We start from the raw sequence: 22,787 nt of genomic DNA on the forward strand, positions 1-22,787 counted from the left end.
CACAGCCCAGGGCATCAGCTTAGGACCAGGCCGAGCTCCAGCTCCTGTGGCCCAGCCTTCCTCTGTCTGCCTCCCCTTCCTAGAAACTGGCTCAGATCCCACCCCAGGGCACGTCTACAGGTGGAGGATAGGAGCATAGGGTGGTGGGGCTAGGGGGAAAGGGTGCCCCCCTTTGCTCCTCAGCTCGGGTTCCAGTCCCACTCTGCCCACCCCAACTCTGTGACCTCCCCTAGGTTCCCATGCTAAGCCTCTAGCCTTGACCCACTGCAAAGGATGCCTGCTCCCTGGCACATGCCTCCTGGGCTAGGGACCAGCAAGCATCAGCAGAATTCACTCTCCCGCCTCAGCCCATGGGGGTGGCTGTGGTCCAAGGGCTAGGGCCCAGGCAGGAAGGGCCATCGGATGCCCTCTGTTTAGCCCAGCTCAGTGCTGTGCCACCTTCCTGCTCAGCTCCCCAGCTGCCCAGCTACCTCTCCTCTAGGCCTTAGTGAGGGCTGGGCCCTTCCTGCCCTGGAGGTGGGACCTCAGGCCTGGCCCTACTGTGTGAGTGCAGTGGGCACTGCCTTCCTGCCCTCTGTTCTCACCTCATGCTGGGGCCTGGGGTCCCCACCTGCTGCTAACCCAGGGGCAGTACATTCTATGCTGGACACACCTCTGCCTTCCCCAGCCCTGGTCCTTCTTGGGCTCTTTTTAAAATTTTAATCCTCACACAAGGATATGTATTTATTGATTTTAGAGAGAGGAAGGGAGAGGGAAAGAGAAACATCGATTGGTTGCCTCCCATGCATGCCCCAACTGGGGATCGAACCCACAACCTAGGTATATGCCCTGACTGGGAATCAAATTAGCAACCCTTTGGTGCATGGGATGATGCTCCAGCCAATTGAGCCACCTGGCCAGGGCCTTCCTGAGTTTTAAGAAGCGACTGAAGAGCTCCAGGGATGTGGTTGGCTCCTAGGATAGACTCTTCCAAATGTTGTATAAAATTGTAGCTGATTAATTTAATACCTGCAAACTTCAGCTGGTCAAGGCTTACTGGGGTGCCCCCTAACTCCCCTCCTTTTCCCTAGAGGCCCTGCCTGCCACCTGCTACCCCCATATAGGCAGCCTCCCCTCCTGGGCTGACATGCCCCCAGAGCCCCAGCCCTGCATATAGCCCCTCCCACCCTCACCCCTCCTGTGGCCTCTGGGGACCTCCTTGGCCTTGTAGGAGTTCCCAAGGTAGATCCTGGTTTGAGTTCTTCATAGTCAGCTCAGTACCCGCACCCTGCCCCCTCCCCAGCCTGGTGGCCTTCTCTGACTCTCCCTTTCTGCCAAGCCCTGTGGGCCTGGTGAGGGGTGCCCTGGGGCCAGCCCTGCACAGGCCCTATCAAGACTTGGCTGAGGAATTCAGTTCTACCCTCAGTGCAGCCTTGCCCACTCTGGTGGCTGTGGGCCCTGTCTTCCCAAATCTGTATTTTGTGTGAGATCTCTTGATGGTTAAGTTTTGGCAACTAATACACGTTTTTAGAAAGTGTCATAGATCAACTCAAGGATGCTGTGAGCCACCAGTTGGTGGCCTGGGGATATGGGCCATGACATTGTGGGCACCAGGGTACTATGGGTAGGCCTCGGAGTGGGGCCCAAGGGACAGCTGTCCAGGTGGGCGCTGTGGCTGCTCCTGTCCAGAGTGAAGCCCCCTCCTCTCAGGTTCTCAGTTTCCTTCTCTCCACACTGGGCAGGCCCTGCCTCCCCTGGCTGTTGGGTGGCCCATGGGCATGTTGATATTCTTTCCTCTGTGGTGATCCCTGTATGGAGGAGAGACCGAGGGCTGTGGCTGCAACACTCATCCGCCAGAGCCTGGGCCAGGCTGGCTGGGCTGCCATTCCTGTGCACATAGCCTCACATCTGGAGCTGCCTGTTCTCACCTTGCCCTCGGGCATCACTGCTTTGCCTGTGGTTGCTGCTCTGGGTCTAGACTGTTGGGGACAAAGACACCTCTTACTGGGCCTGGAGAGCTGAGGACAGGGACACCTCTTACCCTCCAAAGGCCTTCACATCTCTAGAAACTTCCCTCTAAATGCCTTTTTCCATTCCCCAGCTCCCACCCCCCCCCCCCGCCCGCCCCTCCCACCGCCCCCGACAGGATTCTGAAATTCAGAGAATCAGAAATCCTGAAAGTCAAGTGGCGCATTCAAGACCTATGTGGAGTGATGGGTAGCAAGTTCCTGCTGCTGGGGTGGCTAGTATGGACCTCTTCTCAGAATCTTTGTGCCAGGTCCTCCCTGCCCTGTGCATCCATCAGGGACCACTGTTCCCCAAAGCCCAGGTCTGTGCAGGAGGCAGGTTGGGGAGCCTTGTGAGGTTGGGAGCAGGGGTGAACAGGGATGCTGGCCCCAAGAGAGATGTTGGGCAGGACCAGGCCCCAGCGCTGTTTGTGAGACTCGACCTTGCTGTGTGGATAGCCAGAGTGGTTCTGTGTTGTGGTGGTGGCATGTGCTTCGCACATATGTACACGATGTTCTACTTTGGGGGCGTGGTGGTATGTTCCTCGTGGGTCTGTGACAGCAGTGCTGCTTCACGAGTTTCTGTGCACGGCTTCATGACCGCAGAGCCGTGTTTCTGTTAGGCTTCTCCCTGGGAGTTGGGCTGCCAGATCTGCTGTGGTTTTTACATCCTGAACCTCCAGGTGTTTTCCAAGACTAGGTGGGGATGTGTGGTAGAGCCTGTCAGGGTGGTTGGTCAGCATGCACTCATGCTCATGCCAGGTTACTGGTGCTGGTAGTGGTCATTCCCCTGGGGATTGTTGGCAGGGAGTGGAGGGTTCCTGGCTGCCAGCTTCCTTGTCTTAGGTGTTGTGCCTGTGGGCCTCACAGGTGTACTGCCCCTGCCCACCAAGGACAGTAGTCACTAGAATCTTTGGGTGGCATCGCATTGTGCCCTGTGTCCAGATATCTGTGTGCCCTGTGGATGTGTGTGTGTGACCTTCTCTTTGTGGCTCCCCTGGTGCAGCTGGCCACGGTGCGCTGAGCCAGAAGGGCACAGGGACCTCTCATTCATCCTACGGGTCTGTCTAATGCCGTCCCAGCTCCTTGTCCCAGAGCCCATGCCACAGTTGCATTGCTTCTGCTTCCCATCAGGTGGTGGCCAGTGGAGTTGCCCACAGATGTGCATGGAGGGTGCTGTATGGCCCAGCACTCCAGGCCCTCCTCTTTGTGGGGTCTGGCTAATCAGGCCTCAGTCCTGGCAGGGGCACCTGGGTACCTTTGATAAGTATGACCTTGCAGGTGCTGGCTAGCATTGGCCTCCCTGTGCTCATTCCTTAGCATGTCCAGGGCCAGCCTGGGGGCAGCTTCATGATGGCCCAAGGTTACTGCCCACAATGTGCAGTCTCCCCCCACCCTCCCACCCATGGTAGACTGGGCCCTGCCCTCCAGGACATGTCCTCTTGGGGGTCAGAGTGTGGGAGCCCTGGCAGCACAGTGAGATGGGTACAGAGGCTGGAATAGTCCAGGGGATTGGGAGTCTGCTAGGAAGGGTGTTTGGAGGGAGATAACAGCATGGCCAAAACTCAGGGTGCCTTAGTGCATGCTGTGAACTGAGGGGGCCTGAGGAAAAAGAGGTGTCAGGTGATGCCTCAGGCAACTCTTATTCCACATGTGGTAGCCAGTTCACTGGTGATCCTGCAGTGGTCACCGTCGTAGGGGCAGGAAGATATCCCACAGGATTCTGAGACTTCGGAGTGCTGGCCTGGGTGGAGGCAGGGAACCAGAGGATTGTGGTGGCTTCAAGAAAGTGGAAAGGGCTTGTGTCTACTTGCTTGTGCTGGGGACCCAGCAGGTGGGGGTAGGGTGGGTAATATGGATCTGTAAGGGCCCCAGCTCTGTGGAGCTCTGGCGACATAAATGGAAGGGTGGGCAACAAATGCCTTTGAGTTTGAGATGACATTGGGCCAGTCACTGCTGCCTGCCACAGCATCCTTGGTTGCACCAGGTGTTAAATTTCAGGCTGCAGGTGGGCACCCTGGCCACATCCCAGCCGAGGACAGTCCCAGACAATGACGTGTGATAGAAGGCCGTGTAATCTACACTGCCTCCTGGCCTAGCTTTGTGCAGCCTCCACAGCAGCTGCAGATTCTCTGGAAGAGCTTTGCACCTCCGCCCTATGGCAGGGTTGAGCCTTAGGAGCCCAGTCTCCAGGCAGCTTCCAGCAGGCTGGCCTCCCCAACTTTTGGAACCTTGACCTTTTCACTTAACCCTGTTAGCGGTGGTTGTCTGTTGGCAGATGAGACTGAGGGTCATGGAGGACCACTGCTTGTGTTGACTGGTCCCTGTTCTTCTCCATCTGTGAATTGGGAGGTGGGAAAGATAAGATTCCTGGGATCCTCTCCCACACACACTTCTGCCAGGTGTGTCTGGCCCATTTACAGCCATCGGGTCTCTTTCAAATCATGTTTTAATTATTCAGTTACTGCCAAGAGGAAATTGCTAGTTGCTTTTCCAGTATCAAATTCTTCCTAGTCTTTCTGAGAATGTTCCCAGGAAGGGGCCTGGAACCTTACCCCAACCAGAGGAGGAGGGAATCCCATGGCAGCCCATGAGGGGGAAAGAATGGTCCAGGAGCTTGTGTCTCTCAGGGCCTTAGCCATTTGGCCCTGATCGGGAAGGAGAGGGAAGACAAGCTCTGCCCCTTGGGGAATCCTTCCAGGAGAGGGTGGCAGAGGCTCCCGCTCCTTGCACAGCCCCTCCTCCGGCCACCCTGCCTCCCAGGGGGCTGGGAACAGGCTTGGCAGCTGCATCTCAGGAGGAGGAGGATGCCTGTGAGGTCCCAGCCCTGTGTGCTGGCTGCTGCCCCTGTCCTCTGCCTTTCCTCCCACCCATGGTCCTGTTCTTCTACCCCCAACCCCCGTCTGGAGACCAGGAATCAGCTCAGTCAGTGCACCCTCACTTCACAGACATAAGGGCTGCATCTTGGGGTGGGCATAGCAGAGAGCTCTCTTCCTTCCTTTTGGGCTAAGCTGGGCAGTCCCCTGCCTCCGGGCAGCTAGGGCGCGTGCCGGTCTTGGCAAGCAGCCTGAACAGCCCAGAAATCCACCCCAGTGCCCCCGCCTGCCCTCAGCCTGGAGAATGGGCCCTTTGTTGGTTTCAGGCTGGACAGACAGCTGACCTGGTCGGGCTGTCAGCTGCCTGCCCGCAGCAGTTGGCCAGGGCCATGCAGTGATAAGTGCAGGGGAAGCCAACTGGGCCAGTCTGGGCCTGGGGCCTCCAGGACCAGGGGCCACCCGCCTGCCCCTAGCTGCCTCCCCTTGGCCCATCTGCAGGGACCTGAGAGTGAAAGGGTGAACCTGTTCCCTGGCCCATCTGTGGGGAGGGCAGACGATGCCCCAATGGTGGTGGTATTAGGTGCTCAGCCCATGATCAGTGCCTTGCCTGGCCCTGGTTCCAAGAGGTGTCTGGGGGTGCTGATAGCCCTTTGCTTCAGCTCAGAATCCAGGGGACTCCCCAGTACAGAGGGACAGGGAAGACTGAGGGAGAAGTGGACAAGGCTGGGAAGCCCAGGTAGAAGCTGGTAGCTATGCCCCTCTGGGCCAGAGCTGTGGGTGGGTGGGTAACTGAGCCAGGTGCAGCCTGGGATGTGCTCAGGGAAGCTGGACAGCGTTGCTAAAGCCATCTGGGTGGACAGAGGGCTCCTTTCTCAGCAAGGGCGGGAAGGGCACTATGGCAGAGGGACCTCTATGGCAGAGCTGGATTTGGGCTCTTGAGTTTTTTGTGGTGGGAGATAGAAGGGAGGGCAGTCGCAGCCAGTCCTGGAAGTTCTGGTGGTCTTTCGGGAAAGGTTTGCCCAGCACAGAGGTGACAGCTGGAGGTAGGGGTAAATACCAGGGGACTCCGGAAGTCTCCTGTGTGCTCTTGCAGGCCCAGCTGTCCCAGGGTGGGCCACCTCCAAGTAGGTGGCCCTAGAGTGGACAGCTGTGGGTGTGGGTGTGGTGCTGGCATGTGCACTGCTGGTGGCATGTTCCCCGATGTCCTGCCAGAGGTCTGGCCCTTGCCTGCCCTGCATGCTCATTCTCCCTGGAATGTACTCCTGGTGGCACATTGCACCTATCCTCCCACTTTTGGGGCAGATGCTGTGTCCCCAAGTGCAATTGACAGTGCAGGGCCTATACAAGCCCCACAACCTGAAAACCAGCCAGGACACAGCAGGCATGTCCCCAGGACTGGTCATTCCCAGCTGGACCCCTGACTATCATGTGTGCATGTAGGGGCCCTGGTGACCCTGGACCATGGCCACTTAGTGTGCAGTGTGGAGCTGTTACCCACTCTCATCTACCCTCTGGCCTGTGGGCTGGGCCTCCCAACACCCTCCTTGCTCTGTGCCCTTTAGGAATGCCCTGTCTCCTTGGGGCCTGCCTGTGTGTGTTTAAGGGCTGGGGGGCAGCCCAGTGTTGGGCAGGTGGATAGACAGATGATGTGTTTGCTCCCTGTCGCAGCTGTTGGGTGCCACCTGTCAGAGTCGGCATGCTGCCGGCCCAGGGGCGGGGGGCATTCCAGAACCCATGCCTGGCCCGCCTCCCCTCTCCCACCTTCTCCAGGACCTCTGGGAGGAGGCCCAGCTCGCCCCCTACCATAACTCAGAGATCATGTACCCCCCTGGATGTGATAGCCATGCCTCAGCCCATACCCTCATCCCTGAGAGGGAAGATGGGGTTCAAGAGTATCCCCTGTCAAGGACCTGGGGGCAGGTGTTCCCCAGTGAGAGACTAGGCTGGGGTGTTGGAGGGAGGGGCCGTAAGCTTGGCACTGAGAGATGGGGTCAGGCTTGAACTTCTAAGTGCTGCTAGAGGCATCTTCAGGGATGGGGGCAGGGGAGTGCCAGGCTTGGGGAGAAATCCAGAGTCCTGATTCTAGTCACTTGGGTTAGGACAGCCTGAGCTCAGGGTCTCCACTGGGGCCCTGCCTTGCCCTCCTGTCTTGCTCCCTGGCTGCTGTCCAGGCTGGCCTTGTCAGGTCTCTGTGATTGGCTGCTGCGGTTTGGTGATTGCCATGGGGCCTACCTTGTGGCCCCGTTTGGCACACTGGCTTGTTCCTCACTTAATCCTCAGAAAAGCTTTGGTATGGGAAGGCTGGTTGTCATTCCCCTTTGACAGGGAGGGAAACTGAGGCTCAGAGAGGTTCACCACCCTACCAGGGTCACACATCTGGTGGGTATCTGAGCCAGGGCTTGGGCCCAAGCAGTGTGCGTCCAGAGACTGGACTCGGCTTCCTGGGCCCTCTCTTGTGGCTGATGTCTCTTCTGGGCCCAGCCAGCTCAAAGAGCTGACCTCCAGCTCCCTGTGAGTAGTGTCTGCCTGCAGGCCGCCCACCCAAACAGGGCAGGAGGCTTGTGGGAGTAGGCTGGATGTAGGTTGGGGTCCTGTCTAGTTTCCACAAATAGGGGCTCTGAGGATGAAGGCCCCCTCACTTGCTATCTTCCTCCCAGAAGCTGGGCTGGAGCCATTTGGGCAGTTACAGGCCCACCCCAGGTTCATCACCCCCTGCCCAGCACTGGGCCGTGCTCTTCCTGGTCTGGTTTGACTTAAGCCTGCCTGCTTGGCTGGGAGGCAGCTGAGAGGATGTGCAGCTGAGCAGAAGTGGGGGGTGGCTCTGGGCTCTCAGGAATGCGGCCTTCCCAGTCTCTCACAGCCAGCAGCCTCTGGCCCGGAGACACAGCGCCACACCCTGGCTGGCTACCCTTGCCCAGCCCCTGTTGGAGCTTTTCCCTGCCCCGAAGCCCACCCCAGTCAGTCAGGCCCACCCTGTTCCATCAATGTGGGGGTGCAAAACAGGGACTGAGCCCTGGCCCCAGCCCTGCCCCTGAGGTGGAGGTGGAGAGGTGGGCTTGCTGCCCTGGTATAGCCAAAGCTGGGAGGGGCCTGAGCAGAGCCAGAAGCCCTGTGCCCTGGGAGCCTGCCCAGACCAGCTGAGCTGGGCTGACGCTGCCCCATGAGTCCCATCTCTGGAAAGCCCCCTGGGTCTCTCTGTTAATTAAATACATTTGTTTGGTAAAAGCAACTAAAAATACTTGTAGCATTGCAAGCTGCAGAGAAGAGCTGGCTAATTAATGCCTGGTTTGTTTGGTATCTGAAATACAGCTTCCTCTGAGGGTGAGCCCCAACTCCAGGATGCCCTGGGGCATGGCCCCTCACACTCAAGCAGTCTCCTCACCCTGCAGGCTTCAGGGGTCTCACTTCTTAGCCTTCTCAGCTGTACTGGACCTCCCATGCTCCCTGCAGGCCCCTCTTTTCCTCCCTCCCAAATAGCCTCTCCTCTGGGAGGTCCAGTCTGTCCCAGGGAAGGTGGTGTGTTTTCAGGGGTTACCTGCCACCTTTGCATTGGATATGGTTGTGTGGCTCTGTGATAAGTGAGGGGTGGGGGGCTGTGGTTCTCTCCAATCCCCAAAGACCTCCACCCCTGGGCTGTGGCCTCTGTTGATTGAAGAAGGGTCTAGGCCAGGACTAGCTTACCGGTATGCAAAATGTCCTGCGCATGCCACTTGGCTTGAGGTGGGGGCCTCAGCCTTGTTCTTGTAGGGCTTTGGGGGATGGCTAGGGGAGGGACTTGGGACCCCCACTTTATGTGGGTGTAGGACTGGGGCACAAAGACATCGGCACAGCTTCTCTCAGGCCTTCAATGCCACAGATCCTGGTGGACCTGGCCAACCCTGGCGGCCGGCCAGCCCTGGCCTACGAGAGTGTGGTGGCCCAAGAAGGTAGCCCCATCCTTCGTGACCTGGTCCTCAGCCCTGACCGCCAGTACCTCTACGCCATGACGGAAAAGCAGGTGGGTGCTACACTGATAGATGCATGTGGGTGGGCCTACCCTGGGGGGCTGTGTATGGCCGCGTGGCCCACACTGCCCATGCTGCCTCTAGGTTCTCCTGGACCAGGTTAGGCATTCCCACCCCTCCCTGAGTGACTTCATATCCACAGGAGCAAATATTTGAATGAGAGCATTATCAGAGCATTGGGGTCATTGCAGGGTTTGAGGCAGGCATCTGGAGCCCTGAGTTCTCAGACTGTGAACTGGCCCAGCACTGGCCGCATGTGCCTGGTGGGGACTTCGGGCAGCAGCCTCTATGGGGCCTGTGGCTGGCCTGGCCCAGCTTGTCAAGGCCATGTGCTGTGTGCCGGGCCTGGCCTGCTTGCAGCCAGCCTCTGCCTTTCTGCTCTGCCTGGCGAACCATGGCAGTTGGGGTGAGGGGGGTTGGGAGGCAGGTGGGAAAGACAAGACCTCCCTTCCTTGACCAGCTCTCACTTCTCTGCCCCTCTCTGGCTGTCTGGTTCTTCCCCTTCTCTGGAGACCTCAGAGCCAAGCAGATGAGGTCGGGGCAAGTGGGGCCCAACCTTCCTCTGTGCTTAAGATATGGGCCAACAAGCCATGGATCCCCTGGAACCTCGGAGTCCAGGCAGATGGGAGAGTAACTCTGGCTGGAGCAGTCGGTTCTCTGGATGACTCACCTGTACCACTTGCTCGCTCCCTGGCCATCACCATCCTTGGCTCCCAGGAGAGAGGCCTAACTCAGCCAAGGCTGTGTCCCCCAGGACTGGCTTTTGAATATCCTAGCTGGAGGAACTCCCAAGATGGGGGTGTCCCTGGATTATGGGGTCAGAGGGGCACATGGTAGTGCTGAGGAGGTGAAGCTGGCAAGGGGTCCCTGGGATGGGCTTGGTGGAGCCTGACACAGAGTCCCCTCCTGCCAGGTGACACGAGTGCCCGTGGAGAGCTGTGTGCAGTACACATCATGTGAGCTGTGCCTGGGCTCTCGGGATCCCCACTGCGGCTGGTGTGTCCTGCATAGCATGTGAGTCTGGATGGGGTAGGGTGGGCAGGAGGGTCCTGATGGTTGTCTCTGCCCGGGGAGGGCCCCAGAAGGCCTTGCTGTGCACCTCAGGTGGTCACAGCTCACCTCCGAGCTCCTCTGAGTCTTCATGGGTTTGGCAGTTTCCTATGACCAGCTGAATGACAGCCAGTCCAGCCACATCCCAGTCAAGACGGGATGCAGTGAAGCTGGTGGGCTTCCCCAAGTACAGGCGTCAGCTCTGCTGAGCATGGGCTAGGTGCTGGGTTGCTCCTTGGGCTAAGCCCACCCTCCTCTGCCTGTAGCTGCTCCCGTCGGGATGCCTGTGAGCGGGCGGATGAGCCTCAGCGCTTTGCCTCAGACCTGCTGCAGTGCGTGCAGCTGACTGTGCAGCCTCGCAATGTCTCCGTCACCATGTCCCAGGTCCCGGTGAGTGTGGCCACTTGGCTTGGACCGAGGGATGAAGGTGGGGGGGGAGGGGGAGGAGAGGTGACAGGACTCCATTCACCCACACCTCCTGCCCTGGGTGCCCTAGCTGGTACTGCAGGCCTGGAATGTGCCTGACCTCTCCGCCGGTGTCAACTGCTCCTTCGAGGACTTCACTGAGTCTGAGAGCATTCTGGAGGATGGCCGTATCCACTGCCACTCGCCGTCCTCAGGGGAGGTGGCGCCCATCACTCAGGGCCAGGGTAAGTGCACCACAGCTGGGTCTGGGCAGCGTTTGAAGGGGTCTCCTGCTGGGGAGGTGGACTGTTGTTGAGGACAGAGAATGGGTGTTGCATGGTGACCAAGAAGGATGGCAAGGTAAAGAGCAGATGCCAAACGGGAGCAGTATATAGACAGGAGACAGGTGCAAAGATGCAGGGGCCCACCTGGTATGCTCAGGTGTCCATCAGCCCGAGGGGCTGAGGTGCAGCCAAGGGCTGTGTACTTGGTGGTTGGGATGGTCCGTGGCGAGATCATTTCCTGTCCGGGGGTTGCCCTACATGGGTGGTCCTGGTGATTTGAGCATGTGCTGCCCTACAGGAGACCAGCGGGTGGTGAAGCTCTACCTGAAGTCTAAGGAGACGGGCAAGAAGTTTGCATCTGTGGACTTCGTCTTCTACAACTGCAGTGTCCACCAGTCGTGAGTGTTTCGAGCCTTGGGCACGGGCAGGACATGGTGCAGTGGTCAGGGTGGGAGGCGAGTTCCGCTGTGAGAGCACCCCCCTGGGCAGAGGGGCCATATGAACCTGAGGCAGGGGCAGCGGTCAGAGCAGGCGGGTGGTGACCTGCACTAGTTCACACTTGGAGAGTCTTGCTCTTAGCCTTGGTATGAGGAATGGCCTGTGGGCACCAAAGCAAGGCAGGGAGCTCCGGAGCGGGGGGAGGAGGCTGCTAGGCCGTCGAGATGGGCAATGGTGTGCCATGGGACAGGCTATTCAGTACCTGCTGTTCTGGGACAGGTAGCAGTCCAGGTCCTCTCTAGCTCATGTTGCCCCAGATGTGGGTTGGGGGGTGGGGGGTGGAGAGGCTGAGGCACAGAGAACCAGGATGGAAGCTGGTGCTGGCTTGGTGTTATCTGCTGCCTGTCTTGGCTGTGAGTGCCAGGAAGAATGGAAGCAGCTGAGGACCTGCTGTTTGTCTTGCCATGGGCCGGCACACTGGGCCTAGAGGGGTGCTCTCAGCCCCATCCATGACCTGGAGGATGCCTGGCCTTGGGCCAACATGGGTGTGGGGACGGTTGGGTTCAGCCTCAGCTGTGCCTGCCTTTGTTGATGTGGCTTGGATATTGTTACTACCAGGGTTTGACCTCTCTGTTCTGGGCCGGCCGGGATCCTTGGGGCAGGGGGCTGCACTCCAGAACTAGAGGGGATTGAGGGTTTCAGGAGAAGCCCAGTGGCTGGCAGGTTGGTAGGTTCTCAGAGAGCCAGTGGTATTTGCCTGGGGGTGGTAGTGAAGGGGGCCACGGAGGCTGTAGAGATGAGGTACGAGTCATAAGCTGTGGGGGCTGAGCACTGAAAGGGCCCTGTCCAGGCTCTGGGGACGTTTCAGAATGAATGGGACAAGCTCTTTCCAGGCGGAGCCTTCAGGGTGGTGGATATCTCCCATAGCTCTATCCACCAAAACTTAAATCTAAGTTAAGACAAGACAGAATTTAAAATGTACTTACTTAGTGTCACTAACACATTTCCAGTGGTAATTGTCACGTGTGTCCTAGTGTGGACGGTATAGACTTTAAATGTGTCCGTCATCAGGAAGGCTCCGTAGGCTGGTTCTCGGGTGGACTGTCAGGTTATTGAGGGTCTGGGGAAGAGCAGTGAAGGAGGGAGGGAGCACCAGGCAGTTCAGTGGGTAAGACCAGCTGACAGGGAAGGTCTCTCTGAGCAGGTGGAGGATCAGCCAGTGCAAAGGCCCTGGGGTGGCCCCGTGATCAACCACGGGAGGAGCAGCAGGGAGATGCTGTGGTGTGGCCCTGTATGGCAACTGGTGGAGGCAGGTGATGCCTGGCCTCATTGTCCCACTCCCTCCTTGCAGCTGCCTGTCGTGTGTCAATGGCTCCTTCCCCTGCCACTGGTGCAAATACCGCCACGTGTGCACACACAATGCTGCCGACTGCGCCTTCCTGGAGGGCCGCGTCAATGTGTCTGAGGTAAGGCAATCTCAGGGGAGGGGGGGTGCAGGGTTTCGGAGTTGCAATAGAACCAGGTGTTGCCTGCAGGTGTGCCTGGGGGAGCACCTATGGGTAACTGGGATGCCAACCAAGAGGTCTGTGAGGTTGGGGACATCCTTCATGGCTGTTCTGGCCTGAGGCCAGCCAGTGGCATTTGTTGGTGGTCACTGAGTCTCTTGTGACCTTTAGGGGAGCTGCAGAAGCCTCAGACCACATGGGGCACCATGTGGAGAGGGGTCTGACCATGCAGGACAATGGGAGCCTGGAGTGTCAGGTGTCTGGCTAGGTGGGCCCAGTGCCCTGAGTCCATGTGGACAAGGGGACATGTCAGATTGATCTAAAAGGAACTGGTCAATTCCTTGGAGCCATCTGAGGTCCTGGGTGGTAACTGATGGTAATTAGGTCATAATTATTTGGAGTCTGAGCAAGGTACTGACTTCATGAGCAGTATGGTCACTACTCCCAGGCTCTCAGGACCAGGATGGGCAGACCTGGAACCTGCTAGGCAGGGAGGGGGTGGCCAGGGGTCTCCATGTCCAGCCCGCAGATGCAGAGCCAGAACTTGAAACCGAGGCTCTATTCCTTGCAGTGACACCATGCCCGTTGGTGGGACAGGGCAAGAGGGTGTGGGTCCTGCCGGCCATGGGGCACTTGGCCTGAACTTCTGTGAACAGTGCCAGGGCAGAGGAAATGCATCACGCACAGGGCCCCTGCCATGCTGTGGGCTTCTCCTCATAGAGCCTCCCCTGGCCACCCCTCACATCACCCTCTGGACCTTTGTTGCACACCATGGGACAAGATGGCAGTAGGGGGCAGGCTGAGAGCAGGCGGGGACTGAGGGCATCTGGATGTGACAGTGTCTGTGAGAGTGAGAGTGTGAGGACCAGGGCCGTAGAGGGTGGGCACTGAGCTTGCTGGGAGTTTGGCCTGTGTGAGGAAATGGGCCAAGGTGTCCTGGGGGTGGGCAGGGGCCCTGGGGCAGCAGAAGCTAGTGGGGCTGATTCCAGTGGGGTTAGTGACTGTGGGGTCTAGGAGCCTCGGTGGGCTGTGGTGGGCCTCGATGGCCAGGGGAAATAGAGAAGCAAGTGCAGACCCGTCCTGAAGAATCTGCTCATGCAGGCCGAGTGGGGAGCGATTGTGGGTCCAGGGAGGGTTATTGGGGGATGGATTTATTCCACAGAGATGCCGTCATAAGCTGTAGTCCCAGGTTTTATGGGTACATTTATAGGGAGTGTAACATCCGCAGACAGCCAATCCTATTGTTTGGAAGGACTTGGGCTCCCAGCCCAGGTCTCTCCTTCCCATCTCTTGTTTGGATTTGGCTCCTCTGGGGCCACCCCTCACTCAGGAGCTTGCTCATTCTGCAGTGTCTTGGTTCCCTACCCCACTGGAAGGAGTCCCCAAGAACCCCACTACTTGCCCCGTCCCTGTACTCTCACATTTGCTTGGGTTGTTTGAAGTGGAAGCCACCAGAGCATGTTAGGGAAGGGCGTTGAGGAGGGAGCTGGTGCAGGTCCAATGCCTGGCAGGGGTCCCATGTAGAGCACCACCGAAGCTGAGCCCACACGCACTCTGAACCCAAACCTAGAAGCTAGGGCTTTCTGCTAGGAATGCTGGGTCTGGAGGGGTGGCCAGCATAGGACAGTCATGTGCCTTCTGTCCTGGTGGCCTCCTTACCAGGAGGGACTTGCCCTGGTCATGGTGTCCCTGGAAGTGGAATGGAAGGGCAGTCTCCTAAAGTCTTACTTACTGTGTGTAGGCAGAAGAGTTCTAGGTCAGGTGACTAAAAATCTAACTAGAGTCATATAAACAGTTGTGGCTCCTCACTCACTTCGTAGACTTGAGCCGGCTTACAGACCCAGAGCCCCCTGAATGGGCAGAGATGGGTCCCCTTAAGGAAGAGCTCTGGTCCACATTATGCATCTTTCTCCCAGCTCATCCTGGCCTCAGGTCACTGGTGGTGTCTGAAAGGAATGTCAGAATCCTTTTGATGGCTGAGGTGCCAAGGCCCGGCCAGAGAGACTAGCTGGGGATCACAGGGCCTACACTCTGAGACTGACAGTGGCGCTGGCTTCCTGAGCAGCCGAGATAGTGTCCGCAGAGTGGAGGTGTGAGGCGGGGGAACAGTGAGAACAGTTCTGGTGGCCAGGACGAGCCAGGGCTGCTGGGGGTTCCAGAGGGACAGACAAGGTCTAGGGAGGCAGCAGGAAGATCCCTGGGCCTGGTGGCTGGGCTGGGCACCCCTTCAAATGGCAAGGAGAGTGCTGGCATGAGTGCAGAGCTGGTGGCCCTTGGTACGCGTCACCATCATCTGCCTCTCTCTGGTGGAGATGGGGTCACCCTGTAGACCTAGGGGAAGTGGTCAGCCTGCCTGGCTCTGCTCCCCCAGTGTCACTTACAGGCCCCAAAAACCTCTGCAGATCCAGGCCTGGGCCCACACTCTGCTGGGAGATACTGCAGGCCTTGGGGATTACGGCCTGTTTTCAGCATCTCTATTTAAAGCCCAGCTCAGTGGCATGCCCCTGGGTCTGTCTCCTCCTGTGGCTGCTGTCAGTGTGCTGCAAGGGAGCTGGGCTATTGCATCAGTTATTGTTGCCAAAATGCTGGCCCTGGGGGCCCCGGCTGTTTTTCTGCCTGACTATTTTTACATGCTTTCTGGGCCCCCAGCAGAGCTTACAGCCCCAGCGCTCTCTTGGCTGCTTCTGTCTCAAGGGCCTTTTCAGCTGTGGACCAGATGGGACCTCTTGGTTGCTGAGTGGTGGGGTCCTAGAACATTAGACAGAGCACACTGAGCCCAGAGGGGGGAGGGCCTGCCCCAGGGCACAGAGTGCAGCCACATAGCCTGGCAAGTGTAGAACCCAGGCTTTCTGCCTCTGGAGCAGCTGGCTGTTCCTGAGGTCCTCAGTCTTCCAGTGTATAAAGTGGGCACAGTGGTGCTTGCCCAGGAGAAGCACGGGCTATGCACACAGATTGCAGTCTGGGCCACAGTGGGGTACATCCTGCTCACTGGCCCCCTCTATGCTCAGCTGAAGCCTTGTCACCCCCAGGACTGCCCGCAGATCCTGCCCTCCACTCAGATCTACGTGCCAGTGGGCGTGGTGAAGCCCATCACCCTCACTGCCCGGAACCTGCCACAGCCACAGTCGGGCCAGCGTGGGTACGAGTGCCTCTTTCACATCCCGGGAAGCCCGGCCCGTGTCAACGCTCTGCGCTTCAACAGCTCCAGCCTGCAATGCCAGAACTCCTCGGTAAGGCTGGTGGAGCTGGCAGGGGGCTTGGGGAACCCCTTCTGCTGGACTGGGCTGGTCACACTCACAGCCTTAGGATCTGCTTTCTGCTCATGAGCAAAAGGATAGGGTACAGTCAGGTGTTCTTCGAGCTCCCAAGGTGTCTGCCACGCCCCTAAGGCATGCCTGGGTGTGCGGGTGGGGCATTGCCAAGAGCCACCCAGATGTTTGGAGGGAGCACATCTCAGAAGTGGGAATGGGCAACATAGACGTGGCAAGATATGCAGACAGGGCTTTGCATGGGGTCTTGGGAACGTGGGTGAGGAGGCCAGGTTGAGGGTGTGGACACTCCCACATGCTGTAATTACCCAATGCTTCCAGAGGGCCAAGGTCAGGGGGATTTGTGCCCAAGTACTCAGCTCCTTTTATGTCTCCTGTGGCCAGACACAGAAACTGTTCATAGTGGCCCGTGCGTTTGCACACTAGGAGGCAGGTGTTGCCCCAGTGCCAAGGAGCAGCCACATTTGGAGCCTTGAATCTAATAGGATGACATTTTCAAAGCTTGTTATCAAGTTTAGTGAATTTAGTAACTGTGATCTCTGTAGAGCCAAAACCTTTCCTTGTGGGTTGGGGGAGTGGTGGTCCCGAGAGGCCTTCTTCCAGCTCTTTCTGTGACTGCTGGCAGGCCTCGGTTTCCCCATCTGTTCAGGAAGAATGTAGTCAGGAAAGGAGGGGTTTCCTGCGGTGGCCAAGGCCCTGTTGGCTTCTGAGTTCTCTGCAAGGCCTGTGTTTGGCCCCCACCCTGTAGAATCCCAGGGGAAGGGCCCCTTGCCAGTGGTGGCAGACCCTTCACCAACCTCTCTTTTTCCTAGCAGGGTGGGCGGGCGTCTGGGGGTCAGAACAGGCTCCTGGGGGCAGGTCAGCCAGCTGGCTGGTGCTGGAGCCCCTTGTGCCCTGCTGCCTGTTCTGTCCTTTCAGTTCTCTCGCTTCTGTCTCAAGGAACCCTTTCTTCCCATGAGGCCTCAGGGGGCTGTGAGGCCTGTCTCTGCAGGGCCTGGCTTGGCCCAAAGGCTACCTCAAGTGTGGGGCTCCTTGTCCTTCCTTACTGTGTCACTGACTCTGCCAGCCACACCTTCCACCTGCATCTCTGTGTGGCTCCCTGGCCTAGCCTTGTCCACCTTCTCCTTCCTCTCCATCTAAGGCCGTCTGTGTGTATGTCTCCCTCTATTTCTGTTTCTTCACCATCCCCGAGCCTCTGTCACTTCTTCCCCTGCACTCCTCCTCCCCTCTGCCTCTCCTCTCACCAGGCCCACATTTATCTTTTCTGTCACCATTTTTAAAGGGAACAGGAGTATCAGGGAATGGGATAGGATCCAGCTAAATTCCTGCAGATAAAATGACGATGGATTGCTCTGGGATGGAGTGGAGGGCCTCAACTGCCGACAGTGGGGCACAGCTGGGAGTGCTGGGCCTGAGCTCCCGGGAGGGAAGGGGGAGGGGGCCGAGCTTCACCTGGCATTGCTTTTTACCAGCCTATGCCCGGGGCATGGGGGCACACAGCTTGTACCTCAATTCACAGAGCATCCCTGGCAGGCATCCTAGGGGTCCAGCTAGGAAGTCCTGAACTCCTGGTGGGGGAAGTAGGGAGGTCATCCTGGAGGTTACACCTCATATGCTGCTGGATCAGAGGTTTGCCTGGAGAGCAGGGGCCAGGGCCACTGGGAAGGAAGACCTGGGGTTAAGGGCTTGGAGGGAGAGCTGGGTCTGGCAGGAAAGGATTAGTCCCTAGGTTGGTTGGCGGCCAGGTGTTTCTGTTGAGTACCCAGCTCTGGATTGGAAATACCAGTCTGGACAGGCAAAGCCCCCAGACCCTGCCCCACCAGGCTCGCTCCCAGCATCCAGTCCCAGCCGTGGCCAGGAGGGGTACACAAGCCCTGACGTGCCTCCGGGGGTTTTGGCCTGACTCCGCACTGCATACTGTCCGCAGTACTCCTACGAGGGCAATGACATCAGCGACCTGCCTGTGAACCTGTCGGTGGTGTGGAACGGCAACTTCATCATCGATAACCCTCAGAACATTCAGGGTGAGCCGGGTGGGGTGGCACTGGGGGTGGGGCCGTGGCTTGGCCCAGCTGACTGTGTGTCCCCCTACAGCCCACCTCTACAAATGCCCGGCCCTGCGGGAGAGCTGTGGCCTCTGCCTCAAAGCTGACCCTCGCTTCGAGTGCGGCTGGTGCGTGGCTGAGCGCCGCTGCTCCCTGCGTCCCCACTGCCCTGCTGACTTGCCTGCTGCCTGGATGCATGCCCGCCATGGCAGCAGCCGTTGCACCGACCCCAAGATCCTCAAAGTAGGTGCACCTCTTGGGCCACCGAGGGGAATGGGGTCTCTGACTGCCTAGCTGCCTCCCTGTGCAGCTCCTCATGGCCCTTGCTGGCCTCCCACCCTCTGTCTCCCCACAGCTGTCACCAGAGACAGGCCCGCGGCAGGGAGGCACCAGGCTCACAATCATGGGTGAGAACCTGGGCCTGCGCTTCGAGGACGTGCGGCTGGGCGTGCGAGTGGGCAAGGTGCTGTGCAGCCCTGTGGAGAGCGAGTACATCAGTGCCGAGCAGTGAGTGCCGCCTGGGGCGGGTGGGGAGGCCCCGATGCCCAGCGGGACGCTGCAGCCTGCTGAGGCCTCTGGTGCCCACAGGATCGTCTGCGAGATCGGAGATGCCAGCACGGTGCGGGCCCATGACGCCCTGGTGGAGGTGTGCGTGCGGGACTGTTCCCCCCAGTTCCGGGCCCTGTCGCCTAAACGCTTCACCTTTGTGGTAAGCCCCACCCCACTCAGCCTGGAACCCTTTCTTCCCATGAAGCCTCAGGGGGCTGTGAGGCCTGTCTCTGCAGGGCCTGGCTTGGCCCAAAGGCTACCTCAAGTGTGGGGCTCCTTGTCCTCCCGTGGGCCCCCTCGTGCAGCAACACCTCTGCGCCTAGTCTCCATCTCCCCTCTTCATCTCTGGGGTCTGACTCCAGGTTCCTCTGTACACTTTGGGCCCTGCCTATGGGCTGTCTGAGAGTCCATGAGCACAGGGCCTGGGCAAGGCTGGAGATGCAAGCAAGCCTCTGGGCCAGGGGTAGGCCTTTCCTGGAGCTCCAGCAAGTTCCTTCTTCCCATAGACTCCAACCTTCTACCGCGTGAGTCCTGCCCGGGGGCCTCTTTCGGGGGGCACCTGGATTGGCATCGAGGGCAGCCACCTCAATGCAGGCAGTGATGTGGCCGTGTCTGTTGGCGGCCGGCCCTGCTCCTTCTCCTGGTAAGGGGTGTGAATGGGGTTGGGGGTGGGGTGGTAGGTATGGCCCACCTTCCCTGGTGGTGGTTGGTTCAGATGGCTGCATGTCCCCTCCTGTTGCCTGGGAAACAAGGGGAACCTGGAGAGCCTGGCCAGGGTGATCACTATGGAAACCAGTGGTAAGAAGGTTACCATGGAGACAGGCTACCTCAGAATGGGAAGGGCAGGTAGGCAGGGCTGGCCGGTGGGCAGGGCCTGGGCTCAAGGGGCAGGCACAACCACCCTGTCCTGGGATTGAGGGATCCCTTGGGAACATTAATAAGTATTTTTTAAAATTTTTAAAAGAGAAAAAATGCTAACAAAAGCCCTGAGGCTTGAAATAGATAATTTTAGATTAGGGATGATAATGGAGCGGCCCTTTAAATATTTTCCTGTGGTAATTACCCGTTATCAGACTAATTATTGGTGTTTGCAGTCTTGCTGCACTCGCAGGCCTGGTGGCTGCGGGCCTCCCAGCTGTGCTGAAAGAGCTGAGGAGATGGGGACCCAGGTGCAGGTAGTGACTGGCTGGCTGCCCAGTGGGGGTGACCCAGTTCCCCCATTCCAGCCAGCTCGTTTTGCCTACTCACTCCAGGCCCAGGCTTAGCCCCAGTTTCACATCAGGGGAGGCGTGTGCATCACTCATGTAGCAAGAGTTGGCACTGAGCTTGGCACTCTGGTTCTCCTGGCAGCAGAAGCCACAGGCCGAGTGGAGGCAATGCCACAGCAGGTGGGAAGGTCAGGGTTCCACAGTCTCTGTCTCGCCAGCCATCCCTGGGCCTCCTTGAGTTCCCTTACCACTCAGCAGCCTGCTTGTGGTGACTGCCCAGGCTGGGCTCTCAAGTCGGGGCATGGGCATGGCTGGGTCACCTGGGGAATGAGTCAGGATTGCCCCTTAGCTGGTGGGCTGGTCAGATAGGGCCTCGAATACCAAGCAGGGCAATTTGGAAGGAGAGGGCCAGGATGGGGTCCAAGAAGGGCAGATAAGCACTTGACCCCTTGGAGGGGCTAATGGGAAAGTGGCTGTAACAGTCCTCAGGTCCTGGTGTGCCCCGTTTTACAACTGGGTAGGTAAGGCCTGGGGCGTAACTTGTACACATGCCTGTTTTCGATGGAACCTAGAAGCTTAGCCCACCTGGGAGGTGAGCTGTAGCACCCACATCCTCACTGTCCCATGGGGCCCCTCCAGGAGGAATTCCCGGGAGATCCGGTGTCTGACACCCCCCGGGCAGAGCCCTGGCAGCGCCCCCATTGTCATCAACATCAACCGTGCTCAGCTTACCAACCCTGAGGTGAAGTACAACTATACCGAGGACCCCACCATCCTGAAGATTGATCCCGAGTGGAGCATCAACAGGTGGGGCTGCCCCAGCCTGCCCTGAGCCCCAGTGATCCCCTCTGTCCCCTGTGATGCTGTGAGGACGGAGCTCTTGCACTGGGTTCTCCTCTTCCTCTTCCTTGTGTGGTCCTGCCACCAAATTTTTTGTTTGGAGGGACCAGTTGAATTTCTGGTGGTTTCCTTACAGTGGTGCCTTGTGCAGAGCTGGGCAGGGTGTGGCCACACCGTCCTGTGCTGCCCAGGTCTGTCTCTGTGGGTGGGAGTAGAAATAGCAAAGTTTAAGACTTTGTTCACTGCCCTGCTCTAGATGCAGCAACCTGGAAAATTGTGTTATACAAAAATTTCTCTAAACTCTGATGTTGCACTCTTTAAAAAAAAAAGAACAAAGAATAAAGATGTTCCAGCATCAGCTCTCAGGATGATGGATCCCTGTCCTCAGATGTGGTTGATTTAATCTGAGTTCTGGTGCTGAAAGATTGTAACCTGCTTATGTCTCTGGGAAGCTGGGTGGTGTGTCTGGACCCACCTGTTTGTGCTGGGCTGGGATAGAGAGCTTCACCCCATGACCCCTCATTTTCTCATCCCCTCATCTTCTAGTGGAGGGACCCTCCTAACAGTCATAGGCACCAACCTGGCCACTGTCCGAGAACCCCGCATCCGGGCCAAGTACGGAGGTGTCGAGAGGGAGAACGTGAGTCCTTGCCCCTCCCTGTACCCCTCCCCCTCCTCGTGCAGCCCAAGCTACCTTGGCAGTTGCTGTGCTTGGAGGCCCCAGGGAAAGAAGCCATCCCTGGCCTCTGGGTGTGCATATGTGGCGGCAGCCCCTTGGCCCTGCCAGGGCCGGGCTCCATGTGCAGAGCAGCTGGCCCAGTGTCCTCGCACCTGTGTCCCCAGAACTGCCTGGTGTACAACGACACCACCATGGTGTGCCTGGCCCCATCGGTGGACAACCCTTCCCGCAGCCCGCCCGAGCTGGGGGAGCGGCCTGAAGAGCTGGGCTTTGTCATGGATGACGTGCGTGCCCTGCTTGTGCTCAACTCCTCCTCCTTCCTCTACTTTCCCGACCCCGTGCTGGAGCCACTTAGCCCCACGGGCCTCCTGGAGCTGAAGCCTGGCTCCCCACTCATCCTCAAGGTGGGCCTCACTCAGTGGGCAGGAGTGGGGGTGCAGGTGAGGCAAGGGCCAATGGGGCTCTAGCTCATCCCCGCCCTCCACCCCCAGGGCCGGAATCTCTTACCACCTGCACCTGGCAACTCAAGGCTCAACTACACGGTGCTCATCGGCTCCACGCCCTGCATCCTCACAGTGTCGGAGACGCAGCTCCTCTGCGAGTCACCCAACCTCACGGGGCAGCACAAGGTCACGGTATGTCCATAGCCCGGTGATCTGTGCCTCAGCCCTGGCTCTGGTCTACTGGGTCCCTCCTGTCTTTGACCTGCTGACCTAGTCCCACCTATGACAACCCCAACTCTGTGACTGAGCCCAGCTCCAGGCAAGCCCTAACTTGGCCCTCATCCAGCCCATGTACGCTGGGTGGCCTGGTACCTACCCTGGGTCCCCAGTGTCCCCATCCCCACTGAGCAGTCCAGGCCAGGGCCAGATGCTGTGGGGATCTTGAGTGTGTGGGCCCAGGAGCTGTGAGTGGGCATGTCACCTTCTGAACAGCCTGCACCCTCACCTCCAGGTTCGGGCTGGTGGCTTCGAGTTCTCCCCGGGCATGCTGCAGATGTACTCAGACAGCCTGCTGACCCTGCCCGCCATCGTGGGTATCGGCGGGGGTGGGGGCCTCCTGATGCTTGTCATCGTGGCGGTGCTCATTGCCTACAAGCGCAAGTCTCGCGATGCTGACCGCACCCTCAAGCGGCTGCAGCTCCAGATGGACAACCTGGAATCCCGTGTGGCCCTCGAATGCAAGGAAGGTCTGTTGGAGCTATGGGCAGAGAAACATGGGGGGTTCCAGGGACGAGGGCATGCTGGGCTACTGCTACCTCTGAGCCAGGGGCTGTCTGCCTGCCACCTCCACTCAGTTTGCAACATTCTTGATGGCCTCACTGTGCTGGACTTGTTCCCAGTGAGGCAGGCGGGGTCCTCACTGGGGCCTTAGGGCCTTGGGGCAGGTATGGCTTCTGTGGGGTGCTGCTTACAACGCAGACTCTAGCCATCTGAACCCATCTTGGCTGTAGAACCTTGGACAGACACAGAATCGTGCGTGTCTCGATTCCTTATCTGTAGAATGGGCATAGTGCCAGTGCCCACTTCACTGGGCGCTGTGAGTGTCCAGATGGCCTGTGCAGAGCCTGCAGGGCAGTGCTGCATGCATGCTCATGCTAGCGTGGTGGCTCCATGCCTGTGGCCAAGCATCGTGCTGAGTGGGGCCTTTTCTTTACCCCTCAGCACATGCAGACCCTGGCCTGGGGTGGCCTTAGTCCTTGAGGAGCCC

The 22,787-nt window shown here is 58.6% G+C and overlaps 1 protein-coding gene and 1 long non-coding RNA gene across 2 annotated transcripts in view; one reads left to right on the forward strand and one right to left on the reverse strand.

Annotated features, from left to right (window-relative positions):
* The window catches only part of PLXNA1 (plexin A1), a 54,362-nt gene that overhangs the window by 12,037 nt on the left and 19,538 nt on the right, over window positions 1-22,787 (forward strand). Inside the window, exons 4-20 of the mRNA XM_054723814.1 lie at window positions 8,658-8,798; window positions 9,719-9,819; window positions 10,122-10,245; window positions 10,352-10,505; window positions 10,843-10,942; window positions 12,334-12,448; window positions 15,517-15,717; window positions 17,684-17,780; window positions 17,851-18,044; window positions 18,157-18,308; window positions 18,390-18,510; window positions 18,857-18,993; window positions 20,198-20,365; window positions 20,945-21,038; window positions 21,242-21,481; window positions 21,569-21,712; window positions 22,032-22,266. Coding sequence (XP_054579789.1) covers window positions 8,658-8,798; window positions 9,719-9,819; window positions 10,122-10,245; window positions 10,352-10,505; window positions 10,843-10,942; window positions 12,334-12,448; window positions 15,517-15,717; window positions 17,684-17,780; window positions 17,851-18,044; window positions 18,157-18,308; window positions 18,390-18,510; window positions 18,857-18,993; window positions 20,198-20,365; window positions 20,945-21,038; window positions 21,242-21,481; window positions 21,569-21,712; window positions 22,032-22,266 — 2,518 coding nt within the window. The remainder of the gene's footprint in view (window positions 1-8,657; window positions 8,799-9,718; window positions 9,820-10,121; window positions 10,246-10,351; window positions 10,506-10,842; window positions 10,943-12,333; window positions 12,449-15,516; window positions 15,718-17,683; window positions 17,781-17,850; window positions 18,045-18,156; window positions 18,309-18,389; window positions 18,511-18,856; window positions 18,994-20,197; window positions 20,366-20,944; window positions 21,039-21,241; window positions 21,482-21,568; window positions 21,713-22,031; window positions 22,267-22,787) is intronic.
* On the reverse strand, window positions 16,293-19,078 carry LOC114229560 (uncharacterized). The gene is made up of 3 exons (XR_008557623.1): window positions 19,042-19,078; window positions 17,264-17,414; window positions 16,293-16,397 (listed from the first exon to the last, which is right to left on the reverse strand). It is a non-coding gene; the product is annotated as an uncharacterized LOC114229560 (long non-coding RNA).

The sequence above is a fragment of the Eptesicus fuscus genome, chromosome 12 (assembly GCF_027574615.1).
Source record: "Eptesicus fuscus isolate TK198812 chromosome 12, DD_ASM_mEF_20220401, whole genome shotgun sequence".
NCBI classification, from domain to species: Eukaryota; Metazoa; Chordata; class Mammalia; order Chiroptera; family Vespertilionidae; genus Eptesicus; species Eptesicus fuscus.